This window comes from Astatotilapia calliptera, chromosome 1 (genome assembly GCF_900246225.1).
Source record: "Astatotilapia calliptera chromosome 1, fAstCal1.2, whole genome shotgun sequence".
NCBI lineage: Eukaryota > Metazoa > Chordata > Actinopteri > Cichliformes > Cichlidae > Astatotilapia > Astatotilapia calliptera.
In genome coordinates, this window is record NC_039302.1 from 14,192,048 (window position 1) to 14,217,148 (window position 25,101).

At 41.7% G+C, this 25,101-nt stretch overlaps 1 protein-coding gene across 2 annotated transcripts in view; it reads right to left on the reverse strand.

Annotated features, from left to right (window-relative positions):
• pcdh17 (protocadherin 17) overlaps window positions 1-23,755 on the reverse strand; it is a 67,038-nt gene extending 43,283 nt beyond the window's left edge. Inside the window, exons 1-2 of one of the 2 annotated variants that reach the window (XM_026165275.1) lie at window positions 22,975-23,755; window positions 19,623-22,208 (exon numbers count right to left, since the gene is read on the reverse strand). In XM_026165275.1, coding sequence (XP_026021060.1) covers window positions 19,623-21,908 — 2,286 coding nt within the window. In that variant the 5' untranslated portion in view covers window positions 21,909-22,208; window positions 22,975-23,755. Of the gene's footprint in view, window positions 1-19,412; window positions 22,209-22,974 lie in introns of both variants that reach the window. The other variant, XM_026165265.1, reaches the window with a different exon arrangement.
• Between the last annotated feature and the right edge of the window lie 1,346 nt (window positions 23,756-25,101).

Genomic DNA, 25,101 nt, shown 5'->3' on the forward strand with positions numbered 1-25,101 from the left:
ATTCTTTAGACATATGTGGCGCAGGCACGATACGCAGGCTGAAAATATGCCTTTCGATAGGACTATGAAGGCTTTCTCTAAGGGAAAACATCTTTTTGCAACGTTTTATGGTATGTTGCACACGGACCTATCTGACTCCACTCTTCAACTCTATATCTTTTTTTAAATGTAAGTGCTTTTAGTTTGGCTTTGATTTAGCCCTGTAAAGCCTCAACCATGAAATAATTGCTAGAAAGTTCACATTTTGGGGGGAAACCTGAGATTTTATTGAACCTTCTGACCTAAAAAACGTAACTGTAATAATGTAATTATTAATTAAATTGTATCAAATTAAAAATATGTGCCATTGATTTAGTTCTTTTGTGGGGGGGAAATCACACTTATATGGAGGTCTCAAATCATCTCATGTATGCAGGGACAAAAGAAAAATCCTTTGCAATTATTTTGAAGTCGCTCTACTCAGAATGACAAGCAAAAAGGAAAAAACTCTGTAAATTTCTCCGCTGGTTGCATTTCTACCACACGTCAGCGGCACTCAAACACTTAAATACAACCTCTAGCATAATTCTAAGGTGCCCGGGTGAGCCGTGCTGTTGACAGAAGTTCAAAGCAGTAGTTAAACTGGTGTCTCCCATGTGTGAGCGAGTGCAGCTGTATAAATGACACGAGGCACAGCTAAAATCAAGCATGCGTGCTCAGCAGCCCTCTGTATAAAGCAGAGAAAAGGCTAAAAAAAGGTTTCTTTATGCAGTGCTGTGAATCATCAGGAAGGGGCATTCACACCTGGCCTGTTGTTGTTTATTTTGCCACACCTCTAGTACAGCAACCTTTGAATTCAGCTACTTTAATTTTACAGATATGCTGATTATGTGTACACATGAAAAGAAACCCTGTGGTTGTCTTTTCTTATGAAAACAAAAACACATCGATTATAAGAACATATTGGGAAGCAGGTTTGATATTTTGCTTCCAATGAGCCAAAATTTTAAAGACTTTCTGAAGGTCTTTTCAAAGTTATTTCTTTTGACACTGGCTGCTTTTTCACTAACTTCAGCTCAGTCCTTGTAACTGACCGTTTTGTTTGAGCCACAACACTGACCTATGAATCATTCAAGTACAAAAAAGGGCACCTAAGTGGAGAAAAGAATCAGTGTTTTGTCTACATAAAGCAGACACATTAGCAAAAATACAGTTTTAAATGTATCTTTAGCCACTTTGTTACCAGTAGAAATGTTGCGAAAAGGCAATTTGTTTAGTTGACTTGATAAAAATCTATTTTAAAAAAAGCCAAAGATAACACAGTGTCACAGACATAAAAGACTATTTCTGCTCCAACAAGGTAATTCTCAAAAAGCTATTAGCTAAAAACCATATGCACATCATAATGTCTCATTATGGTGTGCATTTGAGAAAAGTGGAGCAGTGAAAGACAAAAGAAGAAGTGGTGACCCTGAAAACTACGCACAGCAGATGAATAGTATCTGAAAATCGGAGCCTGACTAGACCTGACTAGGGCTGTGCGATATGACGAAATATATCGGATGACAAAATGAAAATATCTATCGTTTCGTATTATACACTATTGTTTGTTTCATGGTAGGGCTGGGCGATATATCGAGTTTTTTAAAAATATCGATATATTTTCATACGAGATATAAGATGTGACAATATCGTTTATATCGATATAGTCTATGTTACGTTATAATTATACTTGTGGAGCCGCAGGTTTGCCTCTCTTTCGTCCACTTTTGTCTCTACGCAACGTTACTCGGCCTCGCCTCTCCTTCACTGAACACAACGCAATATTTTTTCATCGTTTAGATGGTCACCACGTGGATGCAGGCACAGAGAAAACCAGCATGGACAGTGAAGATGAGGCAGAACCAGGTAGCTCCAAACAGAAGGACCAGTCACAAAAAATCGAGGACCTTATTCCTACATGAGCGGCTACCTCTGCAGCATGGACATGGTTTGGTTTTGAAAAGTCTGACATGGACAGAAAACTGTACTATGCAAATTATGCCACAAACTGATCCCCACCACAAGTTCAAACACGACAAACCTCTTCAACCACCTAAACAAGAATCACGTGAAAGCGTATGGAGAGAGTTTACAGATGAGAAGGAACAAAAATGCACTATTTTGAGATGTATCGTTATCGGGATGAGAAACGTCTTATATTGGGATATGAGATTTTAGTCATATCGCACAGCCCTAGACCTGACTCGGGACCTGAGAAATGCATCTGGCCCTTCAGTTTATCCACCTACTCTTTCAAAAAAGTCTCATCAGAAATTGTCTCATTGGGAGGGGAGTGTCAAGAAGCAACTGATAGAAGGCTGAGGTACACAAATTACACAAGAACTGGTCTGAGAATCAGTGGCAACAAGTCTTATGGAGGCCGAATCCAAATTTAAAGTTTTCAGTTTAAACAATATGCACAGAAGAGATCAACAGTAAGCATCTACGGGTATCTGTAAAACATGGTGGAGACTGGTTTGGGGCTGCATTTCAACCAGTGGTGTTGGACCACTGGATGGCTGGATTGACAAATATGAATGCAAAAAAGTACTACTACTACTAACTATTCCTGAAGACTACTTATAGAAATTACAAGAAAGCATACCTAAGAGAGTTCAGGCTGTGTTGAAGAATAAATGTGGTCACACCAAATATTGACTGTCAAGCATTACAAGTCGTTACAATTGTACAAGCTCTGTTTTTGTCTTATATGCTGTATTAACATCTATGTTTGCGTGTATTTCAATAAATCACAGCAGCTATTTCCCATTTTTCTATCAAATCATAAGGAAATGAAGGTTGACTGAAGAATTTTGAACATTACTATATGTATTTCCTGCATTCACAATGCTGCATCCTTTTGTCCATGCATTATGAAAGAGGGTTCATTTTATTTGATTTGTTTTTTCAGAAATTCTAAAGGAAGAGAAGAAAGCAGAGTACATCTTGTGAAATCAGTGGCAGCACAACAAAAACATATCAGTGGGGCTTATCTCAGAATATATTGATTATTTGTCCCACTTGTAGTGATTTGTCATTTAAAGCATCTTTACCGACAGCCTTCCAATCTCTTGTACTGAACTCCACTTCGGTACCATGAATCTAATAAACTCGGGCTGAATAAACTTGGCCACTGTGTTAAAGGTGCCACTGCCTTGAAATACTGTGTTTTATTAAAACTACTACAGGGCTTTTTGTAAAATTGCTGGTTTATTATGTAGCTGGTGACTCAGACAGCTCTAATCCAACTCAATAGTCTCATCTTGTTAATCATGGTTTGCCGCAATTCATTATTCATAACAAATGCATTTCTTTTTATTCTTATCATTTATAAATTTTTATATTTATTGTTCATATTCATTTAGTGGGAGTGGGGGCTTTTCTTCATTAGATAGGGCTAAGTAGCACTTTAGAGGCTTTTATGTATAGTCGCATAAACAGCGTGACCTCTCCATTGCATATTCATTCCTCGCCAGCAAACACACAATATTCATAATTTGTATGCAACCACTCTGATTGATTGTCTATTATTTTTGGTTGACCATACAGCAGCATTAGAGAAACTATTAGGGGCCCAGCAGAGTGCATGGAGTCGCCCAACTGGCACAAGGGCTTTTTTAAAATTATTATTCTTAGTCTTTATTTAAGAAACGCTGCACTGAAAAGAAATCAGAAAACAGAAAAGAAAGAGATGAATTGTTATTCAAACCACACCATAGTATAAAAGACTAAAATCAACGATAGGTGAGAAGAAAAATAGAAAGACAGCCTGTGTGATTACTGATGATATATCATTCCATTTGAAGAAGAGCCTCAGCAAGTGCATAATATATATAATTTTCTCTTCTGTCTACAAATGACTACTTTGGTAGCATTTCTAAGGTAGGATCTTTATGTGCAACTGGGATTGCTGCATCTGCCTTTAAGAGTAACAGCTATGAAAGAGTCTATCAGTTCTAAGAGCTGCTTTTGTAAAGCACATTCATCTATTTGTAATAATGTTTGTCGTTTAATTTTCCAGACTAAATTACTTGGAGAGCATGAAAAGAACACTCTGGGGGATAAACGCAGCCTGAGTCTAAGAGATGGTCAACAAAGCATTGTTAAAATCTTATTCTTAAGCCTGTCATTATCATCTTGAGAATCAACTCACGCACAATAAGAAAATGCAAACCTCTGGAGAGAGTGCATATCCTTGAACTTGTTTCCCTGGCTTGCACTTACACACAAACTTCACACACACACTCTCACAGGTACAGGAGATCTGACAACCTAGCCTGTTTTATAATGCATGAAAAATCAAACGATGGGGTAAACTACATCCTGCATAAACAAAACGCCACAGACGGCTTGTGTCTTAATACGCAGTGATAGAGAACAATCTGTTTACCGCAAAATTATAATACATATATATAAATATAATTACCAGTTTTTAACTCCTTTGCAAGTAATTGTTTTATTAATTGGCTGATTAAGCCCGTACTGAGCGAATCATCCTTATCTAACTAAAACGAACAACATTTCATAAACAACAATAATGCTGACCAACATCCCCTTGGGGAAAGATTACAATTATCTGCCACACTGGCAACACACAACACATGCTATGTACTATGGCAAACTGTCAGTGTCTCTTTTTTTTTTTCATTCCTTTTCCTAAATGAAAGTAAACAAAATGAATGTGACCCACTTTATGATGCATCTGTGGTATGAAAATGCTCCATTCATAAAGAAGATTGATCTGATCAGACCATCAATGAGGGAAATGCAAATGACTCTTAATAAATATTTAATGTTAATAAAAGCATCCTCTTCCTATACATGTTAGAAATCTTGAAATCCAGACACTGGAGGTTTTGTGTATACAGGTGCATACCTTAAAAGCCAGTAGTGCGATACTAGTAGTACTATAATACCATGTGGGGTAGTTACTCCATTAGGCATTAGCGAATACTGCCAATCAGAGGTATGACAGTTTTGTCATTTTTTTAATCTTTTTTTTTTTTCGTTTACCTATAACATCCCCCAAAAATAGAATCATTCTAGACATATTTTTCAAACATAAGAAACAAAAAAGAAACCCTAAGAATGCAATATTGTAAAATTGCACTGCCTGCTCACCAGCTGCTGTACATTTGTCTTTAGGCAAACCAAATGTGGGATTGCTGAAATGCCATGCAAGTGGGATATTCAAGCAGTAAAATTAATTCCAGTTTCATAAGGGTGGCATTGGCACAATTCACATCCTAACAAGCTGCAAACTAAATTCAAATTGAGTGAATTCCTATGACTGACCGTGGGGTTTTGGAATGGAGTGAGAAGTCTGCCATAATCCTCTTCTACCAGACCGGGGAATTGGTCTCTACATGTGTCAGGGTATCAGTGTATGTGTTCATCTGTGCATGTGTGTGTCATTGTATTATCCATGTTGTGAGGAAATAACACTGTTTACACAGCCACATTATGAGTACCTACAGATCTTTTGGGGACAAAAGCAGGTTAGCATAAACTTAACTTAAATGAATTCATGTTTAAAGGGCAAAACTCAGTTTAAGGCTGTACTTTACAAGTTCTAGGGCACCTAAGTAACAAATTCAATAGCATAGTCCATGAAAACTGCATATATTTAACTCAAGTTGAGAAACTCAGACCTATATAGGTAGATCATTGTATTATAAACTATATAATAAATCCAAGCTGTTACTAGCCAATAGACTGTGTTTGCTTGATATGCCCACATGGACTGAAACTTGGATTTTCCTGCCAGTGTTTTGATATAAACACAAACTCATGACTGAAGGATTTCATATCAGCCTTTACTCCATTTTTGCTATTGTTTTAAATGGCCCTGAAGTATTGGACACCATGAACAGAGGTCAAAGTTCAAGCAATGTGAGCTTTGACCATTGTGAGTCCACAAACTCATGACAGCGCTTACTGCAGGTGTGCTTTGGTCAACACAGCAACAAACTGTTGAGGTGTCGCTTAAGCCATTTAAAATTATTGGTTTCAGAGCTCAGTGGTGTTGCTGGCACACTGTGTCTCAAAGGGCCACAGAAGTTATGATTAGGCGAGTAGGGTAGGTCTGCCAAAAAAGAATCTAAGTCAGTATAAATGTCCCACCGTGGGAAAATGTGTGTAAATGGAGTAAATGTGTGTGTGTGTGTGTGTGTGTGGATCCAGTGAAGGAATATATTTATTAGCCAGTAAGTGTGCCTTTAGTGATGTCATTCCAAAACCAAACTCACCAATTTTCAACATGTTTATTTAATTGCTTTATCATATCATATCATAAACAGTTAGGAATTAGGCACATCTTGCTCATACTGGGATAAACCCAATTTTTTCTTCTGAACTGCCACGATTCCTCCTGATTTAGTTGCCGTCATTGCCTGATGTGAGCCCATAAGAAGATGGGTGCACAGAGTGATTAAGCTGACACCAAATTCTAAAACGTGCCATCCAAATGAAGAAAACTGCAGAAACTGAGACTCAGCACCGACAATAGTTCATTCATCTGATCAGATAAATAATGTGTCATTTCAAAAGCTCTTTCAAAAGATCAGATACACCATTAGAGGATCTGTTGGGAAATTCTATGCTATGCTACCTAGCAACCCTTCATATCTTTTGTTAAAAGTATGGCAGCTTATTAACACATAACCCCAAAGTTATTAGTGTACTCGATGTGTTAGATAAAATGACTGCTTATTTTTATATATTACTGAGAAAACATATCAGTCATTTCTAAGTATGTTTATATCCTTGTTCTGGTGTTCTAAGGGTAGGCGGGAGGAGGTTTGAGATTAAATTGTTTTCTCATCTCAGTTTTTATAGTCTTTACTGTATTTTGCCGTGGAAAAGATAAAATAATAGGACGTTTTTGGCGAGCCACTATGACCTGTAGCCTCAGTTTTCCCGGCCTTAGCTGACATGAGTGGCACTAAGTGCGGTCTTCTGTATCGAGATGCTCTTCTGCACACCGTGGTTGTATTGAGTGGTTATTTGAGTTAATGCTGCATTTGTATCAGCTCTGTAATATTTTATCGTTTTTTAGACCATCCTCTGTAAAACCTAGAGATGGCTGTGCAGGAAAATCCCAGTAGATCAGCAGTTTGTGAAATACTCAGACCAGCACACCTGTTAATACCAGGCAGGTTCAGAGTCTCTTAAATCACCTTTCTTCCCCATTCTGATGCTCAGTGGCTATAATGTGATTGGCTGATTAGATATTTGCATTAACGAGGAGCTCAACAGGTTCCCCTAATAAAGTGTGCAGTGAACGTATGTGAATGAAGTGGTGACTGAGACGAGTATATATTCATATACTGTTCTGGAGCCAGAATAATGAAGTGCAGTAGCAGTTATGTGCAGAGCAGTATAATGAGGCAGCCTGTTCGGTAGTTGGCACTCAAATACCAAGCCAAAAATAATTATATAGGACCTGCAAATTAAATAAAATTGCCCTAAATTACAGCCTCCTAAAAAAAAAAGAGGCAGACTGGAACATGTTGTGACCATATCTCTATTTTCCAAAAAGTACGCCTTGTTCTAATCTTACTCAAAAATTAAAGGCCTTGTTAAATTTGCAGTCATCTTCTGCAGTATTACTGTATGGATGGAGTTCCTACCAGCACTGCCGTTTAGAGCAGGGCGATATGACAAAAATATTCATCACGATATAGATTTGAAAATTTGCAATAACGATATAACTGACGATAATTGACACTAGACAAAATACTCCACAACTCCACAATTTTATTAGTGCAAAAAAACCCATCAATGTATTTTCACTTAAACAAGCAGCTGTTTTTTTGCATTAAATTTATATAAAAATGTAACACTACAAATGCAAATTCCTTCTTGCTGACAGTTTAACCAAAAGGCATTTCCAGTGGAAATTGGCCGACATATCCTCAGCATACCCAAGTATAATATCCACAAAACTTAAAAAGAGTTTATACACACAATACGGTAATATTATGTTGAAGCACAGTACGTATCACTCCGCGAGGCTCCTGCCTACGATAGCCGTAATGCTCCGTCAATCCATCAAGCGGCGCGGGTTCGTAGCTAAGCAAAGTCGTACTAAAACATTTGACAGATTTTTGAGCGCCGTGTACGACATAAAATCATTTTGAGGTCAGTAAACACAACCAGAATTCATGCATAAGGCACACGGGACTATAAGGGGCACTGTCAATTTTCAGAAAAATCAAATGATTGATTTTAAGTGTGCCGTATTTTCCAAAAAAACACGGTAATAACGACGGCCCGCTGGCATGCTCTACCAAAAATAGTGCTCTGTTGTGTATCTGATGGACGAAAGCTAAACCAGTTTCACACCACTGAAGTTGCAGCATTTTTACAAACCAATTCTGGTTCATCCGTTTCATTCAACGATCCGCTTTCGCCCTTGTCATTCTCCGTCGCCACCGTGCCTTTTTCGCCATGTGCGTATGAAAACAAAGACACTGCGCATGTGTGTTTTACCCATATTCTATCGCGATATTTCATGTTCTTATCGTTGCCCAACATTATACCAGTATTACCGTTAACGGTATGATACGGCCCAGTCTTAGCTGCCATCTCTGCAGCCAGCTCGCAGAAAACTTTTCTGAAGAGGAGGGGCATCACAACACGGCATGTTTGTTCTTCTATCAACACAATCCACATCTGTGGCAGTTTAGCCTCAGGAGTAAATGATAAATGTGGCTTTTGGCATACATATTTATTCCAACACACAAAAACCCTTAACGCAGCAGTTTGCCAGCTTTCTAAAATAGCAGTGTTGTTTTCCCTCAATGCTTGAGACATTTTATGTAGACTAACCAGCTGGTCTGGGAAGCTTACAGCTGGGACCAGTCTTAGTATTATTGATAAAAGAAAATATGTGAACTTGGGGTAAAAGAAAAGTGAATGAGGATTGGGAGATAGAGGACTTTAGCTAAAGCTACATTATTTATACACCTTTGAAACTGAGGGGAAAGCATGAAAAAAAGAAAAGGTGTGTAGTGTATGATGATCTTGATGCACTAGATACTAATCATTCAGTACTTGCTCATCAATAGTTACAAAAGCTCTGCAGTTAACTGAAGTCATGAGTCAGCTTTGACCTTCCTTAACTCATTATTCCAATGCCAAGTCAGCCCGAAAATCTAAAGCAGAGCTAACACACTGTTCATATCTAAGTGTAGGAAGGAGCAGGAATATAGTATTTGAGCACTAAGCACTTTTCAATTTGAAGTAAAAAGTCTGACAGCTTGATAAATATGCTTGTTTGTTTTGGTTCAGAAGACTGACAGCCCCCTAATGTCTGTTCACTAAATATGAACTTTATGGTGACAACAAGACTTGAATGTTCAGCTATCGAATCAACCAATCACGGCAATTCAGTGCATTTAGGCCTGCACTCTGGTCTTGAGCATCAGAATGGGGAAGAAAGGTGATTTAAGCAATTCTGGATATGGCTGGTCTGAGTATCTGAGAAACTGCTGATCTACTGAGACTTTCTCCACACCACCATCTCTTGGCTTTGAAGAAAAAGGTAGTGAAAAGAGAAAATATCCTGTGAGCAACTGTTCTCTGGGTGAAAACGCCTTGTTGATGCCAGAGATCAGAGGAGAATAGCCAGGCTGCTTGGAGGTGATAGGAAGGCAACATTAACTCCAAAATCCACTTGATATAACCAAGATGTGCAGAAAAGCATCTCTGAAAACACAACATGTTAAAACTTGAAGCAAATGAGTCTCGGCAGCAAAAGACCACACCAGCTCACCAGAATTAGACAACAGACGTGTGGATTTGGTGTAAAGAGCATGAAAGCATGGATCTAACCTGCAGCCGTTCAGATTGGTGTTGGTTGTGCAATGTTTGCAGGGATTGTTTTGGTTTTGGTTTTTTTGCTACACTTTGGGTCCCTTAGTACCAAATGAGCATTGTTGGTGGTTTAGTCCATCCCACTATAACCACAGTGGACCAGTCTTCAGATGGATGCTTCAAACAGCATAACACAAAATATCACAAAGCTCAAATCATCTCAAACTGGTTTCCTGAACATGACAATGAGTTCACTGCACTCAAATTGCCTCCATAGTCATCAGATCCCAATCCAATAGAGCGCCTTTGGGATGTGGTGGAACAGGAGATTGATATCATGGATGTGCAGCTGACAAATCTGCAGCACGTCAATATGAACAGAAATCTCTCTGAGGTGTGCTTCTAGCACTTTTTTGAATCTGTGCCATAACGAATTTAAGGCAGGCCTGAAGGCAAAATTGTCCCCAACCCGGTACTACCAAAGTGTGCCTAAAAAGTTTGCTGGTGAGTGTATGATTACTGATAATAACTATTAAAGGGGTGATAACATTGAAAGGGATGCACAGAGCCAGTCCAGCCAAGCACAGTTGTTAAGCTAAGTTAAGCAAACAGTCTGTTTGCTATAGCAAGAAATAGTTAGCAAATAGCAACAGCCAGAGACAAAGGCTATGTAAGTTACCATCTCCATGTGTTTATGTTTAAAGTGACTACATTGAAACTGTAAACTGCCCCAGGATAGCCCCACCCTCACCTGCATGTTTCATACGACAATGACAAAAGCAGTTTCTTTTAGGCATATCACCTACACCTAGTTAAAATACTTGTATATGGCACACAGTCAAAATGAGGCTCAAGCTAATATTTTGGTAATATTGTCAGGAACTGCTGCAATTATTATGCAAAGTTCATTCTAAATGGGGAAGAAAATAATTCTTCTTTAATATCTAATTAAATAATGGGGATTTACACAAGTAACTAGAAATATCTGCAGAGTAGGGCAAACACTCAAGAATACATAAAAGACATTCATAAAATAAACTCACCAAGTCTGTATCCTTCAGCTTTTGGAGTCATTTGTAATAAGCTAGTATTTGACTTCAGCTTATGTTCACATTTTCCAACTAATTATTAAACCCTCTCATCGTGTACTTATCCAACATGTATTCTATTTTTATTTAGGAAAAAAAAGAAAGAAAGAAAAAGCTTTTTTTGTAATTTAGTGCTAAAACAAGCCATCACAAATTGTGGTCTTGTTTGTGGGTTAACAAGACAGAAGCTGAGCGCTTGTGAACAAAATCATTAAAGAGCAAATTATTCCGTTTGAATTGATGGAGGAAGAGCCATTCTGTGGATGAAAGGATTTTAGATATTTCCCCAAAGCACCAAACCAAGGCCAGACGCAGATACATAAATACACACACACAGAAAAAAAGGCACAGAATGCGTGCATATGTCTAATATCAATACATGCACAAGTGCACATACACACACCTGGGTTCTCCCCGTCTGCTGCAGATGGACTATGTTTCACTTCAAGGTGACCTATCTACTGTACATGTATCGGGTCAGCGGGGGTGAGGCAGCTTAGCCAAGGAAGGAATGGAAGACAGAAAGGATACTGTCCGTGCACCTGGGTAAAGGCTGACAGGAAAGGCTTTAGGATAATGCTCCGTTGTCAAAGTTCCGGACGCTGGTTTCTCTCGCTCTCTTTTAAGTGTGTCTATGGTGCATTAAGAATCTGTCAGAGCAGCTTTAGTATTAATCAACGAGCCCACAGAAGAAACAATCGCACATAATCTCGCGCTCTAAACCCCGGTGACCTTCTCTTCAAATGCATAGATGAACTCCCCTTCAAACCACAGTCATTTAAAGACACACGCAGAGGCAAGCGCACACACACACGCACACACACTCTCACAGGCCCTGGCACCAGCGCTGGTAATTTGTTTCCTCCCCACTCTCACCCTCCCTTGCAGACTACCTGATTGGTTTCTCCCACGGCTGCACCCATGTCTCTCCACCTGGGAGTACATCGACTCAGCATGTCAACGTGACCTCAGAAGAGGACGCATTTTTAGACAGTGTGTATGTGCATGTGTGTGTGTGTGTGTGTGTGAAGAGAGACATTTTACCCCATCAATCCAGGGAGTAGAGACGAGGGGAGAGGGAGAAGAGAGGAAACAGGAGAAAAGGAGACAAAGTTCCATTCATCATCTCAGCAGCGTTGAGAGTGTATAAAAAGCAAGACGCATTCAGAGTCATCACTGAGCCAACGCTTCCATCGTGGTACTTCATTTATTAGGACAGTGCGCAGATCAATACGCCAGACATATACACCCTGTACTGTTGACAAGATAATCTCATCATTATGAATTTGGCTTGGGTCGTCAGTAACATGAGCAATCGCGACGCTTATCAGAGATGACAAGAGCAGAAAGAAAGGGAACCCTAAAATGGGGAGAGAAAGAAAGCACGGGAAAGCCAGGGAAGAGCGAGCGAGCGCGAGTTCTTCTTTTACTAAACAATGCTCAGAGCGATAGATAATGAAAAACAGTATTTCAGTACCAAACAGAGCAAAAATCAATAAGAAATGGAGCAAACCAGCAATTGATCTGTATGCTAAAGGCCCCAAAAAGATTTCTTTCTAAGACATAAACCCAGAGAGGGGGGCCAATTGAGTACATCTGTGTAGTACAATAGAAAAAGATGAGACCGGCCAAATATCCCATTTTCAATACACCATTAGCACTCTGCATCGCCGTCGCTACCCCGAAGAGCAGGCAGAGGCGACGTCTGACAACAAATCTTGTGTGCCCACCACTTAAAGGGCCTTTTGTTTAGACAATAACATCTGAGAGCGCCGACTCATTCGCCTCTGTTGCCACAAACACATAACAGCCACTGCAAAACACAGCGGCTGTCAATTCCCTTCAGACGCGCGCAGGGCTTTAGACATGGGAGTCAGATTTCAAACTGCGCTACAGATAAGCTGGAACAGAAGAGACAGTGGGATCTCTGGATCGCTCTTATTAGAGCGTCAGACGTTCGCAGAGACATTCACAGCACGTGCACGCAAAAAACAGAGACTGGCAGAGTGAGGAAACAAAAAAACAAAAAAAAAGATGCTCCTCATATTGCAGCAAATTGTAATTTCCTGATTGGGAAGAGTGTAAGGAGAGAGTGTACTCTCCCAATCGGTAGTGATTGCGTAAAGGGAAAGAAGTTGTTCGGAAACAGACTGTTTTTGACACGCAGTTAGGTGAATTTAGAGGACATAAAACGGTACTCATTGTGTATCCCTCCAATCAATTAATCTCATTACTAATGTAGCTGTGGAAGTGCTGAACTGTAAAAGGCAAGGACATGGGGAGAGAGTGAGAGAGAAGGAGAGAGGCGAGCGGGATAAATCACTCCTCTAATACTAATGAGATAGAAGGTGAGAACAGATTCGCATAACTCATTCTTTCGGCTGCGTGTTGTTTCTGCAGCACATGCCTAGGGGGCACGGTGAAGGAAGATGTGGCAGAAATAAAAGCTCTCTCCGGTTGGACCGGCGCCAAGACACAGCGGAGCGAGCGAGTTCTACTTTGTTTGACTTTGAAAGTGTTTGATTTACAGCAAGGAGACCCAGCTGCTGGCAGCTCAAAGAATGCATTGCCACGCCGTGTGCAGCACGCAGCCGTCGGTGTGCTTGTGTATGTTAGCGCGCATTACTGTGTGGTCACTTTTATCTATACCCATCTATTGCTGCGGCTGCGACTCCCCGCTGCCTAAAACGTTAAGTCTAAAGACCCCAGGAGGGATCTAAGAGTCTTCAGGGGGCAGGCGGCCACTACAGGGAAGCCCATTCCAATCTGAGGGAACCAGCAAGACCGGTGCTTCAGAGCACAGCTGGTGGTAGCTCTGAGGGTATGTGTGTGCACGCACACAAACCCCCCCACAAACACAGGTAGACACATGGTAGTTGAATGCTAGATTCCTCCACTGTGAAGGTTATGCTTTATGTTGTGTTCTCGTTTGTTTGGGAGCTCTGTTAATGCCTGGTTGGCTCCTTGTGCCTGACTTGTTTGAGCACAATGCCAGCAGCAACAACGTAACTAGGGACATGCACAAATGTTTATTTATCGCAATCATCCGTCTTCCTTTTTTTTCTCCTCCTCCTTTTATGAAATATGACACGTCGGAGGGTATTCTCTATAAAAAAGAACACCTTACAGTAGAATGGTTGTAAAGTGACAGCATCGACGGTGTAGGCGTGCACCTGCCAGTGTCAGCGTGGTCAGGAAAATAAGACACAACGGCAGCCAACATCAGCTCATGGTCTCAGCAGCCTTGTAATTACAGAACAGCAGAGTAATTAATAAGTCGCAAAGGACTCGCCAGCCCGCATATGAAAAGTAAACCAAGCTAATCAACGGCACTTGCTGCTCAATGGAATGACATGATAAGATGAAGCTCTGGTGTCAGGGAATTAGGCAGAAGAGTGCTGCTCATCCACTCCACCTCTATTACACACAAACACGCATAGAGGCACACACAAACACACAATAACTAAGGAGTGGATGTCTACTGACAGGCCACAGTCTTATTATCATGCCCATGTCATCTCCAATAGGCTGCTTCCTACTGAACCAAGCAAATTGGTTTAATGTGTCCGGCCAATTTGGCTATCACAGAGCTCAACTTGTGTTTTCATATCCTGTTTCTTTCTCTACCCTCGCAAAAAAAAAAAAGAGAATACAATTCTTCCATTGCCTTGCACTGTCACCCCGGTGGGTCTGTTAAAAATAATGAAATTACGCAGCGCACAGGCACGGCAGCTCGCTAAAAGGACATCTAAATAACACCAAAACGTGGCACTCTATACATACAGCACGTTGTTTTTGTCTCTTCTATATCCGTTTCAGTTTGATCCACAGTTTGATTTGACTTGAGTTTAAGTTACAGAGAAGGAGTGCGAGTGTGTAGCGGTGAGCATATAGTCAGGGGCCAACATTTCAATTATTCTGCAGGGTTACTTGGATTTTTGAAAACTTGCAATAAATAAAACATTGACTTCTACAGCTGCAGTGAAATCTCAAGCAAATTCACCGGATACTCGTAGCATCTGTATTTGCAATGAACTGTTAATTGCACGAATGGAAGTTTTATGCCTGTGAGCCTGTGTGATGTTTTCTGTGTCTAAAGAAAACATTAACAGTGAGCGAGGAAGACAAAGACAACAGATGTGTGCGTTACTACCACACCGGACTTTTCTAAAGTCTTTCAGGTAACTTTTCTAAAAATCTAAAAGCGTCACAGCCCCACAAGCAGAGGGGAAAACGAAACGCACCCTAAGGACAGGAACGAAGCGAACGAACGCTCAAATTCTGCTTCTGTCAGAGAGTCTGCGTCTTCTGTTTCCATCTTGGCCGGCGTTCTTGCCCACCGTCTTCCGCCCATTTCCACAAATACGTAGCCAGAGACCATCGATGCTTATCGTGACATCTTCCGCTTTCCTCTGATTTGTTAAATGATTTATTAATGAAAGAGGATGCAAACATAGCTGCTGTTCTGTGCATTACAAGAGCTGCTACAGCAACGCTGTTGAAGTGCGCACCTTTGCGAGCACCACAGATGAAAATGCCAATAATGGCAACTAATAAACAACAGCGTTTCTGTGTTTTGGCTTAAGAGAGATGTCCTAATTTACAGCACTTCCCTCAGGCAACGCTCTACTGGTATCTATCATATGAGCTTTGGGGAGATAAAGAAAAAAATAAAAGCGCTTATTAATAATTCAGATTTTTAGTGTGTAGCGTTATGTACAGCAGCAGCAGGTTTATTTGAGGAAATATATAGATATACCCTGAGGTAAGCTGATATTTTTTAAGGACTGGCAAGCTCAAATAAAATTAATCTTGCCCAGTGACTCAGAGCCTCAACTGGGGGACAAATGCACACAAATTCCAAAAAGTTTTTTTTTGTTGTTTTTTTTTTAACTGTCTCCCATTCCTGAAATGACTGCCTGCGCATCCAGTTGCTATGCTGTCGATCAAGGTTTCAGTGTGTACAGGTTTACCAAACTTGTTCCAACAGAAAGCTCTGGAGGAAAGTAGTTATCTAAAGATGAAGGGAGAGAAATGAAATAAAGAGTGCTTTTCTATTCACTGCCTCAGTGGCCACTGAGGTGTGGGAGCAATTTCAATACAATGCACAGCGGAGGCTTTGATAAGACTTTTCAGCGGAATCCTCAAAAACAGTCTTCACACGTGCATCTGTGTGTTTGGGTGCACGAGCGCGCGCGTTTCTTGGAGGAAGGGCGTTTCAACGTTCGGACAAATACAAGATTGTCACGCTCATAAAAGAGTAGGGGCTCTGTCACGGAGCCTGCCAGCTAAAGGCTTAAATCACACGCCTGGAATACACAATGACGTTAAACCTACACACATCCACACACACTCACACAATCTCCCTAAATTATGCAGAGTAAGACCATTCCTCGAAGCATCAATTTTCAACATCTGCTCCGGCTACATTGCTGGCAGGTATGTGCTCAGTCTAAACAGTGATTTTTTATTTTGTTTGTTTCTTCTTCTTAGTAAGTACGCTTTTCAAATGATCACAGTCACCACACTTGACGTTTGTTTTTATTCCAGGAATATTTAATTCACCGAATAGGATTTTGGATCTTTTTATTGTGTGTGAACTCAATCCCAAAATTCCATAAATTCAGATATTGTCACTCAAAGAAGTGCGGCTGCTCGCCTGGCAAATCCACAAGAAAAAGAAAATGCTATATTTCATGTGTATGAATGTCTGGCATTTCTCATTAGAGCAGCAGGGAGTCTTCTTTGCAAATGACAAGTGACAGTGTCAAGTCAGCAGAGACTGGAGCCCCGTTCCTCCCCGTCACCCCACACAAGGCAGAATGCCGCCACCTAAAGGCAGCTCTTATAGCCTTCCTCACACCCCCTTTTCATTTCTTTTTTTTTGCCTTTGTATTACTTGCACCTTATTAACGCGAACGGTCTCCCACTAAGACGAGAATCTGCTTAATTAGAGTTTTGTGGTGAATCTAATTAGAAACAAAACGAATCAATATGATAAAATATGGGCCGTTTGAACGCCATGACACAAGGTGTCTCTAACTGTTTGGTTACAGTGATGATGTCAGCTGTTCACAAAAGTAAAAGAAATGGAAAAAAAGAGGAAGGTGCATACTAGGTGCACATGGCTGCCTAAAGCATGCTCGTGACAGATTGGACTTAAGTGTGAAGTGATGAAAAGTAATTCCTTCTTCCCGAACACTGAGACAATTTGCTGCAGACTGGTCTTAACCTTGATTCTACGCTAAGTAATTCCCTTCAACGCCTTAAGCAAAATTAGGCATCATTACTTATCATCCATCTTCTTATTCCAGGAATTCTCTCTACAAATGAATCTGGCACTGTGGTGACAATGATAAGGGCAGCAGAGCTCTGCTGATGTATTCGTATTATTCCCTTCTCCCAGCTAGAAACCAACCCTAGCCTTTCTGCCAGCTCACTGCTATAAAACATCATTAGAGGCCGGAGTATGGAGAAAGACTGGAAGTTGAAGACAACTACAGCGGCTCTACTTGGAACAAGTTTGGTAAACCTGTATGTACAGATGAAGACAGCGGCACTGAGGTGCCCTTGTGAAAGTGATTGACCATGCGATATGCTCACCAAGTTTATCCATCTCCTTATTTATTTTTTTCCCATATAGCCTCTCCTTTGTGACAACTGTAGTGACAGATGGGCTGAGAGGCCTTGGGATCGATAGAAGGGGAATTCTGTCTTTGTTTCCTGACATTTTTCCCATAGCCACGCTAGCCGACTCAGGTTACTTACTGTCCACGCGCAGGGAGAAGCGAGGATGGAGTAGGGAGGAGGGAGGAATGAGATACGCTTCTGTAAAGCCTCTGAAGAAACTTAATGCCTCAGGCCATCTCCCTCTACACAGGTTTCTGTTGAATAATACAACAGAGCACCCTGAACGCCTGATGCGTCGAAGGGGACCGTCTGTAAACAAGACACCAAGGAATGTGTTGTTGCCTTTCCTGCTAGTTTCCCCTTTGACAGTCTGAATAAAGAGCGAAAAGGAAGCTCTCAAACTGTATGTGTGTGTGTGTGTCTGTGTGTGAGACAGCCTTGTGTTGTCCAATTCATCATCACTACATTAACAGAGAAACAGCCTGCAGAAAGGCCCAGCAATTATTCTCTCTCTCTGATTAGGAAGCCTTAACGATCTTTTTGCTGACCCCTTGCCCTGTGCAGCTGGTTCATAATAGAAGCAGGGATGAGGCTGAGAGTGAGAACAACAGACAGTGGTCTTCCTCCCTGGTGGGAATATGTCACATCTGATCACCGTCACGATCAAGTCCTCATCCACTGAAAGCAGTGGGGAAGCAAAAAATGTAAAACAGAAAAAAGAAAAAAAGAAAAAAGCTAAAAATTAATAAAGTGCAACTGGCAAAAATGTCATGCCCTAACAGTGTCAAGCAGTATAAGACTATGATATAAAATTCAGTGCCAAATCATAGCATATGTTCTCTCAAGGTATATGTTCTCTCATAGCATTGTCAGATGAAAAACCAACAAGCACTTGGAGAGAGTGGGGAAGAAGATGGAGGTTCTTTTAGCAGGAAGAAACTTACAGAACCAGAATCAGGGTGGGCGGCCGCTTTGGCCAGAATAACGGGTAAATATCGTAATAAGGGTAAACTGTGCCACGACTGCCCATTATCCCCAGCATTACATACCAATGTCTTAAGCAGGCTCTAATCCTTGTCTGACACGACAGACTTTTAATGGGCTTAAGGCCAAAGACACAGAGAAGTTATCACATTAGAGGCTTATACACCCAGTACTCCGCTCAAAGACTTATGAAGTAGCTGTGAAAATAGGTACAATCTCCTAATCTCTAGGAATTAAAACCCACTAGAATAAACCTCATATAGCTATAGAATTTCATGTCTCACCAAAAGAAAAGGGAGAAAAGAAAAAAAGAAAAAGCATCAGTCATTACTTGGAGGAGCTTCACTATCACTAAGACATCTGTTGCTGTCACTCTGTATATGTTTAAATTTAGAAAATATTCAGGTAAAAATCATTTAAACAAAACTGATCTAGATGTAATTTTTTGGATTAAAGCAAGAACATTTCTTTGGAATTATGACAATGGTCCAAAATAGGATATATACCTGCTTATAACACACGCTAAGCTCTTGACTCCACAGCAATGAGATGACAGCGACCGAAAACTGATTTCAAAAGCCTGCCGTGACATATTCCAAGCACAACCGATTTGTGTTGATGTCACTGGCTCTGTTCTATGAGAGCACCAGAATGACTGTTTAATCCTTCTAATGCTCACCCCCCCACCCACCCCCTCCTTTCTTGTCTTTGTCTCAGTGCTTCTGGGCCTCTCTGCCTGTCCTTGTCCTTTTTTTTTTTCTTTCATTTTATAAAACAAGGGGTGGGGGGCCAATACAGGAAGTGGGACCTTTGTGAGTCCTGTGACGTAAAAATGGTGGCACAACAGTGAAGGAGTGCAATTTCTCTTACCTGTATGATGGACATGCGGTTAGTAGGTGTGTCTGTGGTGCTGGTGACTGGGCCTGTGAAGCTGGTGTGGCATCCCACGTGGCCTTGGGGCACGCTGAGGTTATTGGCAGTGGGTTTGAGGTACATGACCTCTGACCTTGGTGAGCTGAGTGGCAGACGTGTCTGGTAGTCAAAGTACATGGGAGAGGTGGCCAAGGAAGGGCTGCTTACCACATTCATCACATTCATGGCATCCCGCTCCTCCACCTCGCTCTGCACCAGCATGATGTCGTTCTTGTTAATCTTCTTCTTCTTCCCTTTCCCCAGCTGCGGGTGCGAGTACTCTGCAATGCGACAATTGTAAGTGCGAATCTCCTTGTTTTCCCGCTTGCACTTGATAGCTATGGTCACCATGGCAGCCAAAAGCATGATAGATATGATGCTAAGAGTTACAATAAGAGGCAAAGACATGTCCCAGTTCTGATTGTCCTTCATGTGCGGCAGTCCATCAGGAGGTCGTCCATTGGAGGCCTTGATGATGAGCCTGGCGGCAGCGGTCAGAGTCGGCTTGCCGTGGTCCGATACTCGAATGATCAGCTCAACAATGGGGCTCACGTCGTCCCAGAATGGGTGAGCCGTTCGTACCTCGCCGGTCACTGGATCAATCTCAAAGAGATGTTCCTCATTGCCATCTGATATCTCATAGGTAAGCCGCCCACTTTCACCGTAGTCATTGTCTACCGCCCTCACTGTGGTGACAATGTAGCCAACGCCAACATTACGTGGCACGTGGATTTCAGCGGTATCATTCTGAAGAAGCGGCAAAACTATGACAGGGATGTTGTCATTGACATCCAGAACACTGATGCGCACTGTAGCATTGCTCTCCAAGTGCGGAGATCCTGCATCCTTAGCCAGAACCTTGAAGTCAAAATATTTTATTTGCTCATAGTTAAAAGATCGAACAGCATAGATGGCTCCATTAGCAGCATTTACATTAACATAGGTGTTGACATCACCCCCACTAACATTGGAGTTAATTATGCTGTAGTACACGGTGCCATTTTGCCCAAGGTCTGGGTCATGTGCCAGAACTGACCCCAGGTATTCCCCAGGTATATTGTTCTCAGGAATCTGAAGAAGGTAGACTGACTTGGTAAAGCGAGGGGTATTGTCATTCTCATCCAGGATCTTTACTGTGAAGGATTTTGTGGAGTTCAGAGGAGGTATGCCGTTGTCTTTGGCCACAATGGTGACATTGTACTCGTCCTGCATCTCCCTATCCAAGGGCCTGTCTGTCACCACTGTGTAAAAGTTGTCATAGTTCTCTTCGAGTTTAAAAGGTACATTACCTAGGACTCTGCATTGAAGCTGCCCATTCCTGCCTGAGTCCTTGTCTGTGACACGGACAAGAGCAATGACAGTGCCTGGAGGAGCTGCCTCACTGATGGCCCCCTGTCTCACAGACACAAAGCCTATAGATGGCCAGTTATCATTCCTGTCAAGCACTTTAACGGTCACTTTACAATGGCCTGGGATTGGATTGGGACCTAGATCCTTTGCCTGGACGTCAATCTCAATAACTGGGCTTTCTTCATAGTCAATTTCACCCTGAATCTTTATGACTCCTGTTCTTGAATCTATGGAGAAAAGCTCTCGGATTCTCTCTGGAGCATAGCCACTAAAGGAATAGACTACTTGTCCATTGTTCCCCTCATCAGGATCGGTGGCATTTAGATCAATCAAGACTTTTCCAGGAGGTGAATTTTCAGGAATTTCCACAACATACGAGGGCTGATCAAACACAGGGCTGTTATCATTGGAATCAATAACTTTAACATTTATCTGCATGGTGCCTGACCTAGGATATTCGCCCCCATCAGTGGCTGACAATATAAGGGTGTGATGGCTTCTTTCTTCCCGGTCCAGTGGTCGTTGAATAACTAATTCTGGGAATTTAGTCCCGTCACCACGGGATTTTACCTCCAAAGAAAAGAGATTGTAGTCATCGCGTGTTATTTGATAGGTTTTCAGGCCGTTTTCCCCTGCATCTGGGTCATGTGCGCTGGTCAGGGGAAAGCGTGTCCCTGGGACTGCATTTTCAGAAATGTCAATATCAATCTGATCCGAAGGAAACATAGGTGAGTTGTCATTGATGTCCTGAATATCTATCTTGATCATGCATATCTCCTTGTCGTTGGCAAACACTTCCATTGAGAGCTGGCACTTGGGGTTTCTCTTACACAATGTTTCCCTGTCGATGCGCTGTTTCGTATACAGCAATCCGCTTTGTGGGTCCACGTCGATGAGATGCGGGGCTGAGTTCTCCAGCACTCTGAAGTTGGCTTTCTTACCCTGTCCTCCCTGCCCAGTCTGTTCAATTCCAAGTCTGGCATCTTTGGCAATGTTCCCAATCACTGTACCCGGACCCTGCTCCTCTGGGACAGAGTAATTCAAGTTTTTCAATGTCAGGGCTTGAGCCCACAAGAGCAGGAAAAAGAAAATAGAAAGATACATCTCCACTCAGTTAAAAGCTGCTATGATCTGTGTTGAGATTAGCCCCTCCTTTTAACTGTTGATATTTTGCTCAAATGTGGTATTTCTGTTATCCAGGACAAAATAAAGAGTTCTGTTCATCATGCGAGGCCTTGACATTTGTCTTTGTGGATTGTTTTTGCTCTGTCGCTCTCTTCCTCTGCGAGCAATCGGTGGCGCTGAGCACCTAATTTATATTCAGCTGAGCATCCAGACTCATCTGAGCAATAATCGGGATCCAGTCTCCAAACAGAATAGTCACTGCAAAGTGTTCAAAACCACCTAAGAAGGAAAACAGAAACAAGATATAGATGTTATAATATACATGAATCAATTAGCCACTCAAATGAAAAGACACTGAGCCGCACTGGCCATTCTGCCAGTAAGAAATCAGATCCACCTCTGAGCCAAAAATGAAACAAAGCTCATGTGTAATTCATCTCCACATTTACGGAGGAAGCTTGTCAATTAGTTAACCTTGGGAAGACACTCCACGCAGCATAAAATATATGGGCAAATAATGATTCTCCTTGTAGCTTATTTACTCCATAAATACCACATCCTCAGTGCATGTTTTTTCAATCTATCTCTAATGTACAATGGACTACCTGACCCGAGCGCGATAATGGCCCATTCACACATTAGGAGAACTCAAACTGGAATAGGACAACTTCAATAATGTGGTATCACTGCAGGCGTACAACTGAACACGGCCTATTGTGGTGGCTATTTGAATAAGTGTGTATAAAATGAGCCTCTTACACGCATTAACAAATCCGCATAATCCGGATATTTAAAATGAGCCTTATAAAAATTCAGAAATGAGCTGCCAACATCTCAGCACAGCCGTGTAATTCTCTCCACTCGTGCTCTCTGCCTCTCTTTCTCCCTCTTTCTGTGAGAGAGATTCATCGCTCCTTGGAAGAAGACGAAGAAGCTGTTGCATCCGCATGCATGGGGATGGTTGCGAGATAAGGTTTGGAAACGAGCAACAGACAGCGGGAAAATAAGAGAAGAGATGTCAAATGATTACAAATATATAACTTACCAAAAGAAACTGCGCAAATAGTCCAAGGATAGAACTGTACAAAAAAAGAAAAAAAGAAAATAACAACAAAAGGAGAAAGACAAAAATTAAAAACAGTCAGTTCCAGCAGGGTTTAGGGAGAGTTTCGTCTCCTTAGCCCACTTCGGTAGGTGCCACCCGTATCCTCCTTCTCCTCTTTGTGAAGAGGGAGAGAGGGGGGAAAGCCACAAGCCTCCAATGCACACGCAGGCTACAGTGCAGCGCAGTGGAAATAAAAAAAAAAGTGCTCCAGAAAAGTATGACTGTAATGTCAATGAGCTGAAGTCCTCTCCGCTGTCTGATTAGGATGCAGCGGCTCGCCTTCTGCCTGCAGTGAGTCACCGTTCTTCAGGAAGGAAAACTGAGAAATACTCTACGAAGAAAGGAGGGGAAAAATCCAGATGTGTGGTAAGGTAGATCCAAAGTGAATATTTGAAAGGCAGTCAGTGTTTTTTCCGCCGTTCGAGACAGCACAGAGTTACTGATTCCCGTAGTGGCATTTTTGTCCTTGCCCGTCGTCCCCGTCAAAGTCCACGCACACACACATGCACACACACACACATATATTTATATATATACACACAGATACACAGAGAGACAGCTGCTGAGGTGGTCAACAACAACGCCGCATTCCGGCACAAGTCTCCCCTATATCTGTCAGGAAATGTGTGATTTCCTTCAGCACGCACGCACAGTCGTTATTTACTATTTCGCACACGCAGCACAGCCCTAAGCCCACGGAGCGCTTCCTCTCACTGACTGAACTCCGGACACCGCATGGTGCATTAAACATTGTCGCTACTCCTCTGGCAGCCAATGAATTTGAAGAGGTGGGAAGAGAAGGAGGGGATTCAAAAGCCGCTGTGGGTACTGACTACAAATGATTGGTGGCTTGCAGTTCACCGGTGGCGGATGAGTTTTTTTTCAAACCGCACTTCATTGTTGTTTACAATAAAGGAAACGGTGCGTTGGGGAGGGGGGGCAGGCTCGCCGACATATGCACTGGGGCCAGGATGAAGTGGTTGGAAGTGTCCGTTAGAGCATCAAAAAATAACAAGACGACAGATTTGAATCCAGTGGAAGTAAATTTCTCTGGTACAGAGAGCAGAGACCTCCCTGATCCCGACGTAAAAGCGCCAGTTTAGTTCTTTGGTGCACAACTGTCTTAGTTTTCTTAAGAGGGATTGTGAGTGTTTGGGAAGTGCACGTTTTAGGAGCTACTTATTACACTTCGCAATTACCGGTCTCCTTTCGCGGTTTTTATTTAAAGTTCTAGCTAGAGGCTTTATTTGCCGTGCCACCTGAGAAGCAGCAGAGATTGCGTTAATCATTTCCTATGTAATTAAAGCTGCTAAATGTCTAGGCAACTGTATGATGGGAATTTATGATACATTTTGAATTAAGGACTGCAGCAGGCAGCCTATTCGATAGTGACAGTGAACTGTCATGGCTGTTTCAAACGAGAACAATTAGCAGTAAATGTCCCCTAAGCAGTGGAACAAGGGCTAAGCTGTTCAGTCATAAGTAAGAGTATGTTGACTATCTGTGCTTTTAAATGTGTGCTAGACAAAATAAGGAATTTAAATAAAGCATTTCAGACTTTAGGAAAATGTGATGTGCATTATTATTATTTTTTAAAGCCTTTCTCCCTAGCAGCATCGCAGACAACTAACTCAGGCAATATTCAGATTCAACAATATTAATAATACAATTAGCTTTTAACTGCAAGCTAACTCAGAGACACTTCCACCTTAGCTGGGTCAGGACATGCATTCAGAAAAACTGATTAGAAAAAAGTAATAAAAAGTTTTCCAATCAACCCACTGTGTCACACTGTTGCTCGTCATCATCCGTCCCACGGTTAGTAACTGGTGTGTATCTGCAAAAACGGCAGATTACAGGTCAAGAATTTTCAGTGGTACTTTTGGCTCAACTATCGCTTCATCATCACTTCAGCGCCAGCAGAGCTTCTGCTTCGCCAGGGCTTTACTAAACCTTTCATTTGGTGTTGCTATTTCAACACGTCAGCTTTGCTCAATATAATCATGTATATACATGGGTCTCAACCTCTTTGACTTTCCCGCTGACCTTTCTCCCTGACAGGGGGAA